General features: G+C 40.7%; 1 protein-coding gene across 1 annotated transcript in view; it reads right to left on the reverse strand.

Annotated features, from left to right (window-relative positions):
- The window catches only part of LOC107548817 (receptor-type tyrosine-protein phosphatase S-like), a 40,278-nt gene extending 31,270 nt beyond the window's left edge, over positions 1-9,008 (reverse strand). Inside the window, exons 1-4 of the mRNA XM_016229639.1 lie at positions 8,835-9,008; positions 8,597-8,741; positions 1,895-2,040; positions 677-818 (exon numbers count right to left, since the gene is read on the reverse strand). Of these exons, the coding sequence (XP_016085125.1) occupies positions 677-818; positions 1,895-2,040; positions 8,597-8,741; positions 8,835-9,008 (607 nt within the window). The remainder of the gene's footprint in view (positions 1-676; positions 819-1,894; positions 2,041-8,596; positions 8,742-8,834) is intronic.
- Positions 9,009-9,025: the final 17 nt, after the last annotated feature.

Here is a 9,025-nt window from a genome sequence, read left to right on the forward strand (position 1 = left end):
TAGGACGGATTTAGAGTTTCTGCAACAGTAAGATTGTGTCACATTCAGGTTAACCAGAGAACGCTGGTCAGTTTCCCCATTTGCCTAGATGGTCCTGTAGGGCAGTGTTTCTCAACTCCAGTCTTGGGGACCCACCTTCCAGAATGTTTTAGATGTCTCACTAATTAAAACATCTGATTCAACTCATCAGTTTCTTAGTGTGTTGAATAGAGACATATCTAAAACATTTTGGGAGGTGGGTTCCGAAAACTGGCGGGAGGTGTACACTTAAAGCAGGGAGATCCAACCCTGCTCCTGGAGGGTAAACTTCCAGAAGTGTTTAACGCCAGCCCTAATTAAACACACCTGAACTAACTAATCAAGGTCTTCAGGATCACTACACTCTCAGAAAAAAGGTACAAAAGTTGTTACTGGAACGGTAGCCTTATAAAAAGGTACCATTTAGGTATAAATATGTACCTTTAAGGTGCTATGGCACCTTTTAGGGGTAAGTAAGGTAAAAGGGTGTACTTGTTGAAAGGATACCATTGCAGTGACAGATTTTGTAGTGTAGAAACTTCCAGGTAGATGAACTTAACATGACAGTGGCCTTCTTGGGGCAGGATTGGAAACTCCTGACATTAATGGTTGGTTCACAAAAAAAACACAAAAAAAAAAGGTCAACCTTTAGTCTTACCTCTGATAATTGACAGCTTAGCCTGGACACTGATTTCGCCTTTGCTGTTCTCTGCCACACATTCGTAGATGTTCTCGTCTCGAGGCGCTTGGAGAGGCTGGATTCTTAGGACGGCTCCCGCACCTTCGTCAAACTTTACTGTCTGTGTGAGAGGACAAAGATTGAGTTGGTATATTACATTGAAATGTTTCATGGTAAAATGTCATTAACAGTAGGTTGGTAGTTAAAAATCTGGCCTGAAGACACAAAGACTGTGAATTCAATCCCAGAATTGGAGAGTTACCGCGTGCCTTGAGAGCAAGGCACTTAATTCCTAGTTGCTCTAGGGGGAACGGTCTTAGAAAATGACATGTAACTTCCCTGCTGAAAAGTTTTGAATTGATCAACCAGCACCCCCAACTTTTGACCCTTAACCATAGCCCTTTTCATGTTTACATCAATTAATTCTGACAAAAAATAGTTGTGCTCATATTTTAAGGCGCCAAAATGTCCTTTAACGTCTAGATGTTGCTGTGAGCTCAAATTATGCGAGAGAGATAATTAGGCTCCTGCGGTGCCTTCGCATTTGATGTCATTGTAGCGAAACAGTCGCTCGAATCAATAGGGAATGACAAAGAGGAACGAGGCTCTTTTTTTAAGCCAGTGGCAAAACTCTCTTCGCTTTTTTGGAGGGTGAGTTTTCAAGGCTACGATAATGAGAAGCAGTCCAGTGATACCACACTGTCCTAAGTGTGTGTAGATCAATATCAAAGCAAAACCTTCGGGGAAATGAATTAATTCAAACCCCTCACGAAATTACTTTTCAATGCAACCAAGATGATAATTTGAGCATACTCTTGGGTTCATGCCGACGAGTGGATCGGAACCGCCAACTTATTTTTGTGTTCATCTTTGTTTTTTAAGGAAAGTTTTTCATCTTTGTTGAATAGTGACAACGTGGTTAAATACAGAGCTAGTTTTAATTAAGATACACTAAACATTGATCAACACTATAGCTGCCAGCTGTGTTATGACAAAAGAACACCGCAAACAAGAAAGGAATATAAAACACAGGCTAAAACCCACAGAAGCTAAGACATGTATGCTATGTAATCACTTCAGATTGACCCCCAAAAAAATCTCTTGACGTCTTTTTAATGGCATTTTGTGAGAAATACCATAGAAACGGCTGATTATTCAACTGATATACTGAATAAGTGCTAGCACGCTAAGTCTCACCTCGACGCGTTGAGAGTTCACCCTCTTTCCTTTCTTATTCCAGGTTACTCTTGGCTTGGGGTCACCTGTGGCTTGGCATACGAAGGATACAACACCTCCGGAGACGCCGATCATATCGACAGGTACTTTTGTGAACCTGGGTGGAGCTAAAGAAAAAGAAAACAAGCAAAATAAGATTAGCATTCAGCTTTTTTTGTCACCAAAACACCTTACATTTTGCCAGACTGGTCAAAAGAGGCAAGAAAGAGATAATGACAGCTGATATCACTTCCCGTTCATACTGGAAATGCACGGTCAAGTTGAGCGCATTGCATTGTGGGAAAATAGCCTCTTACAGTGTTTTTTACACATTTTAGCATGCCATACAAAAAATTTTCGTACTGCAGAAATAGTAAGAGTAGCATGCTGCTAGCAAACTATAGTGAACAGTGAGTGCAGGTAAAGTGAAGCTAACCCAATTCGTCACAAGGCCACTGTCACAGCAAATCAATTAAATTAAATTACCGAGTGATAGAACACACACCCACACACACACACACGCAATTTAACAGTTACTCGCAGTGCATTCGAATGTAAAATAGCGAGCGAAGGGACTATGACTGGAGTGGGCTCGTGACCCGTTCTGCTACGATAGAGATGTCGACAAGAAACGGGGGCCGTCGTGCATCAGTGCAAATGGAAAGTGGCTGTTTTTCAGCATGCCGGTAATTACACCATAGACAATGTGCACGTCGACGCCACTCTGAATCATTTATTGCCCAATGAATAATAAAGTACCTGCGACTCTGCCTAGATTTGAAAGCTCCTTGTCAGGTGAAGCATCCAAAACCCTACGCACGTTTCCCGTAAGACATGCCAGCTGTAAGCTAACGACATGCAGGCCTGACAGTCGCTGACGATAGATCGTGACCTAGCTATTCCAGCTTCTGGAGCGCAGGAGCTGTCTTCTTTTCTACCATTACTGCTTGTTCTTTGTGGATTACGCTAGTTTTAGAAAATAAAAAAATTTTCATTTTTTTCCCTCAGAACCCAGCACAGTTTGCTCTTGGCTCTTCAAATTATGATGCTGTCTACCTCGTCTCTTCTCGGCGGGCCTCCGCTGGCGCTTGCTTTTTTCTCTCTGCAGGGCAGTAGGTCAAGCTTGACACAACAAGACATGAGAAGAGGCTCTCTAGGGGGAACTGAATAATAAAGTACCTGCGACTCTGCCTTGATTTGAAAGCTCCTTGTCAGGTGAAGCATCCAAAACCCTACGCACGTTTCCCGTAAGACATGCCAGCTGTAAGCTAACGACATGCAGGCCTGACAGTCGCTGACGATAGATCGTGACCTAGCTATTCCAGCTTCTGGAGCGCAGGAGCTGTCTTCTTTTCTACCATTACTGCTTGTTCTTTGTGGATTACGCTAGTTTTAGAAAATAAAAAAATTTTCATTTTTTTCCCTCAGAACCCAGCACAGTTTGCTCTTGGCTCTTCAAATTATGATGCTGTCTACCTCGTCTCTTCTCGGCGGGCCTCCGCTGGCGCTCGCTTTTTTCTCTCTGCAGGGCAGTAGGTCAAGCTTGACACAACAAGACATGAGAAGAGGCTCTCTAGGGGGAACATGCTAAAATCCAGAAAGCGCACAGATATGAGGAGATGATCAAACAGTCAGGTATGCACGGCAAATTAATTATTTAACCGCCCATGGGCAGGCAGGCGAGCCCCTGAATCTCGGTTGCGGATAAACACACTTGAAGCGAAGTTCCAGAGAGGGGAGAGGATGAAGCCTGAGGACTTTGTTTCATTCTGAAGTCATGAAAGCTCACCTTGCACAACACAAACGCACAGAGGTTCGCCACTTTTGTTAGTATTGGTCATAATTGTTTGGTAGAGCAAAAACAAGACATCAAAAACATCATGGTTCTTTGAACCGTGAGCCCGGTGGAACTGCTCCGGTGCGCTAAATCACAACTAAATTACACAAGATTAATGTTTATAAAATGCTTACATAAAGTATGACGTATCGTGTGTAATAAACCGTAAGGTGGCGCTACTCTGTTAAAAAAAAAAAGTAAGCCCCGCCCCTCACTTCCGGTTCTGTGGCTGCGGTTCTGAAACTGCTGGGGCTGCGGGTCTGCAGCTGGATACTATTGTGTTAACCAGGGTTCAAAGCGCGAGGAAAATCTGCGTATGCAAAAAGGAATGTGACAATGCGATACGTACGACGTATTCGTAATGAGACTCATTTATAAATCTGCTGTTGTCAACAAAAAGAAGCATTGAGGTCTTCCTGCGCGTTTACGCCAAAATAAAAGTTGAGAAAAAGAACTCCTCAACATTCATAAATGTTAGTATTGTCATTTTACTGTTGTTCTGTAAAAGAAAGGAAAAAGACAATAATAATAATCATTACAACAGCTCTGTTTTAATACATTTATTATAAGTCACACAGTGTTCAAATTAGGATCTGTAATATTTCCTAATGTTTTAAAAGAAGTCTCTTCTCAGCAAGGCTGCTTTTAATTGTACAGTAAAAAAAAAGAAAAAGAAAAAATACATGCCTGATTCAAGAAGGGGGTCTGATGGCCAAAAAATATTATTTTACTAACTTATTAATTTTAAGTTAAATTGTGCTTTATTGGTATAGTGTCTGCTAGAATGTTAAAAATGTTCAGTGTTAAATATTTTTAAATTGTTGTTTTGTAATTTTTTTTTTTTTTCTTTGAAAAGCAAGATAAAACCGTAAAAAGCACATTTTGGCTTTTTAATCTATGCAATGGGGGGGGGGGGCCCCGGGGTCGGAAATACATGGGGGAAAAAAACTCTGTGTTCGGTATTCGGCCTTCGGCCCAGTGTTTCATTTTGTTCGGCTTCGGCCAAGAATTTTCATTTCGGTGCATCGTTAGTTGAGAAGGGCTAAAATGTGAAGGGTGACAGATGTACTTTAAGACGAAGGACCAAAAAGCTAGCCGTGAGTGATGTATTGAGGTTATAGTTCACCTCTGAGGTGTAAGCGTCTCGCGTACAGTGTGTAGTCGTGACCGTCAACGGCCTGCAGCGCAGTCATATATAGATTTTCTGACAGCCGCATCTGACGAGAGCTCGTGAGTGTACCGTATTGGCCCGAATATAAGATGACCCTGATTATAAGACGACCCCCCTTTTTCCAGATGTACCTTTTGGAAAAAGGCTTTTTAAAAACCAAATCTGTTTTTTTCTCAGTAAAACACATTTTGTCTTCAATTATTTTCATATTGCATATTTTAATATTTAAATTTTTGTTTTGAAAGTATGGTAAAAACTGGTCAAATGTACCAACAATCACATTTAAAAAATATACACTTTTTGATATATCATAAAAAAACCAAAACATGAATTAGGACATTTAGGCTATCCATCTAATAGTAGCCTACCAAAATCTTATTAACAGTAGAAGTTAAATCTTACTGTAGTCTTCGAATCTGGTTACCGTCTTACGTTTTAAAATCACAGGGAGTTTGGTGCCATCAGGCTAACGTGACAGTCACGACTCATGCAGCTGTAAGCTTTTCTTATTCTTTAGTTTTTTCTCGCAATCTTTACAACACGCGTTACATTACGTATTTCACGGCACACTCGTTTTATGCGTATTTGGCGCCACCTATTGTTGTGTGTGTATTATTGACACATCAAAGTCTAGACCCTGAATATAAGACGACTGCGTTTTTTCAGATGTATTCGGGTCAATACAGGATAGGGATAGAGAAGCTTTGACGTATGGGGTGTGATATATGCACTTTTTGCTGATTGCTAAGCAAACTGAGAGGAGAACTAACGTGTATACGCTCGCCAGCCGTCTGGCCAAAATCCCATATGCCTTGTCCAAATACCCACACTTGCGGTCTTTGCACTTGACCACTTATATGACGTATTTCCTATATTTGGCCCAAGTGTTCAAGTGAGCATGAAGACCACAAGTGTGTGTCGAACTTTTCATTACCTGATGGGACACACTTGTAGTGTTGTAAAAATGCAAGTGTTTATATAGCTTTATTTTACTTTTAAATACTTTGCATTTTAAAATCAACTTCTAAATGTCTGTTCAGTAGTCCCTATAACATGACCATTTTAATTTGTGGTGCCTCTAATTAAGTGATAAAAAGCAGTTGCAAATGCTGTACAAAATAAATATCACCACTACTCATCTTTGCACCAATAAAACGTAAAAACACAGTTTTTCTACCAAATGATATGTAATATCTAATTATTATATTAATATTTAAATTGCATTGGAAAGGTTTCCGTGACCTCTCGCGAGATCTCGGCAAAAAGTCTCACGATTTATTTCCAGAACATGATGCATGATGGGATACACTAAGCCTCGAATAGCGCTCCGGAGCGGTATTCGAGATAGTGTGCGTTAAGGGCACTGCACTTTGGCGTTTTTAAGACCTGGGTCAGTCTTGCGCACTTACTTCCTGTCGCGCGCACGTGCTCTCAAGTGGCCAAGACCACAAGTGTGGGTATTTGGACAAGGGGATGCAGAAGCAGTATTCAGAAGCAGTATTAGAAGCAGTATTCAGGCGTCAGACGTAAGATATGAGACGTTAGACGTCACGGTCACGTGTCGGAGCTGCGCTCAAACTGCGCGGAGGCGTGGCGGCGACGTAGCAAAGAAAGGATTTTTTTACTTTGCGTCTGGATAACGTACATGTGGATAAGCATCTGGATAACGTACGTGTGGATAAATGTACGTGTGAGTAAGTACATTGATAATAATTTGGCTTTGTCCCAGGAGCGGTGTTTCCGTATGGCAGTCACCATACCCTAGCCCAGTCAGGTGTGTCGTGGAAAATCCAAACTCTATTATATTTCGTTATTATTGTTTTAAATCACTGCTATTGGTCTTCCTTATGTCTGTTTGGGGGTTTTACAAATATTTAACCAATGAAAAGCACACTGTTAGCAATTGATGTCATTTTTACAATACATTTTTAACAGTGCATTCAAAAGAGCTTGTCACTAAACTTTTTAACGCTATGGATCCTCAAACTGTCAGCAAAACCTCTTAACTTCACCCTGCTTCCATTCAGAACAAAGCGCAGCGCCGCACAGCCTGGAGACAGATCTCAGCTTGTTCGCAATGCAAGGGTAAATAATAAATTATGTTTGAGTAAGTACAGCGTTTTCTTCACTAAAACACTATGTTTATAAAGGCTAATGTTTTTTATGTGGCGTCTAGTTGTAACCAATAGGCTACTTTTGTAGGCTATGTTTTAAATATCCTGTGCATATAGCGCTTCATCGTCTATCATGAGATTCTGGCCAAGTGTATTAAACGACATGAAAATCTAAGCGCCCATATAGCTACAATAAATGTTATAACCTGTAAGTTGATGAAAGCATATAATGCGATGCACTTGCTGCCTCAGATGCGGCCGTTGTAATGACAGACAAAACACAGATCTCCGTCATTCGCTGGTCAAAAACCTTATTAACTCCATTTGAGCTTGATTTTCATAAAATGTTAAGTGCAAGTGTCTGATAAAGCCACATACCAACTCTGACGACGCAGTGTTTAATTTTTCCTTTTCTATTTGTTTTATATTTCAGTGCTTAGTAATGTACATACCTCTCTCTTCCCCATTACACAGCTATTAAAATAGTTCAGTTTTGGTTTTTAATGGCAAAGTGGTCATATTTCTTTTTGTTTCTTTATAAAGTTAATTTAGAAATATGTTTGGAACATTTTATGCTTGTTAAATTCAAGTTTTAGTTTTTTTAAAGGAACGACCAAGCGGCAGCGGCAGACAGTGAGTTGAGCATTATGCTTGATCAATTTAGCCTTCTCAAACCAACACGACTTTTTTTTTAACCTTTACACTAAAACATGAAAGCATAAAAAAACTACTAGGAATCATTTTGAAGGTGCACATAATTTTTTCTTCGTTTATCTGGCTTGGAAGTTAGCTAGAATCATGCAGAATTGTGGAAATGCCACATTCACAAGTGCATTTGTCACCCATTATTCATCCGGAGTCACTAATCATGCAGATTTACGCTACAAGCTTTGTAGAATTGTACAGTAAGAAAGTTATTTCCCTTAACCAGGAAATTAACATTCTTAGAATTGACAAGACAGTTGACCCTGAGAGGTCAACTAAATATCTACAGCGGATCTAAAATATGAATAATTAATTATAACTAGTTATGGTTAATTATTCATATTTCCCATGAGCTGAGTCGCTACAAAAGCATAAAGCTTTGCCAAGCCATTTGGAAATATTTTCATCAAAACAACATCACCTTTGCAGCCTGCATGTAGCAAAACTCACTTCTGGCTCAAATGTGATGCTGTTTTGTGCCATTCAGATGCATAAACAAACACAACACAAAGGAATGAGGCAAAGAACCACTGCCAGAAAACCTGAAGCAGAACACCGGTCAAAAACCAGTGACCAGACAAGCATCCAGTCTTTAACACATATCTGCTGCACACACAAGCACACCATTATCATTTACTCTTGATAGTTCTGGAGTCGATAAGCAATATCCCTGGATTGGAAAACTAGGGTGAAGGTTACAGTGGCCCTTTCAAACAGTGTGGTGTTGTCTCCCAACCCCATCAAAAGCTCAAAATTGCCATTGTGTCTTAGCATTTCTCAATCAAAATACAATATTAGACCCCCCCCCTCCCCAAACACTTCATTCGGGTCCCTAGGAAAGGAAATGGACTACATACTGGCTTGGGATGTCCTTTGGGATATTTCGTTGGTGAAGGCTCCAATGCCTTTGTTGGAGACGGCAGCCAGAGAGAAGAAGTACTCTGTATTTGCACGTAGACCCTCCACCACATAGGAAGAGGTTGGCCCGAATGTTTTCTTTACCTGTTTGGCCGAAAATAATAACGTTACTGCTAATGACATGTGCAACAGTGGTCCTGACAACATATTTGAGAAGGTTTGTTGTGGAGAAGGCACCTGAGATTCCTGCCTGCCCTCTCTGTAATGCAGTTCGTAACTGATGATTCCCTCCTTCTCGAAGGCCGGTTCCCATGTTAGCTCAACACTCGTGTCTGACACCTCACCAACCTGGAAGTTGGTCGGCTGTCCAGGGACTACAAATGGAGCCAGTGTTGATAGTTTAATAGACATGAAACTAAATAAACAAA

The sequence above is a fragment of the Sinocyclocheilus grahami genome, unplaced genomic scaffold (genome assembly GCF_001515645.1).
Source record: "Sinocyclocheilus grahami isolate Dianchi unplaced genomic scaffold, SAMN03320097.WGS_v1.1 scaffold356.1, whole genome shotgun sequence".
NCBI lineage: Eukaryota > Metazoa > Chordata > Actinopteri > Cypriniformes > Cyprinidae > Sinocyclocheilus > Sinocyclocheilus grahami.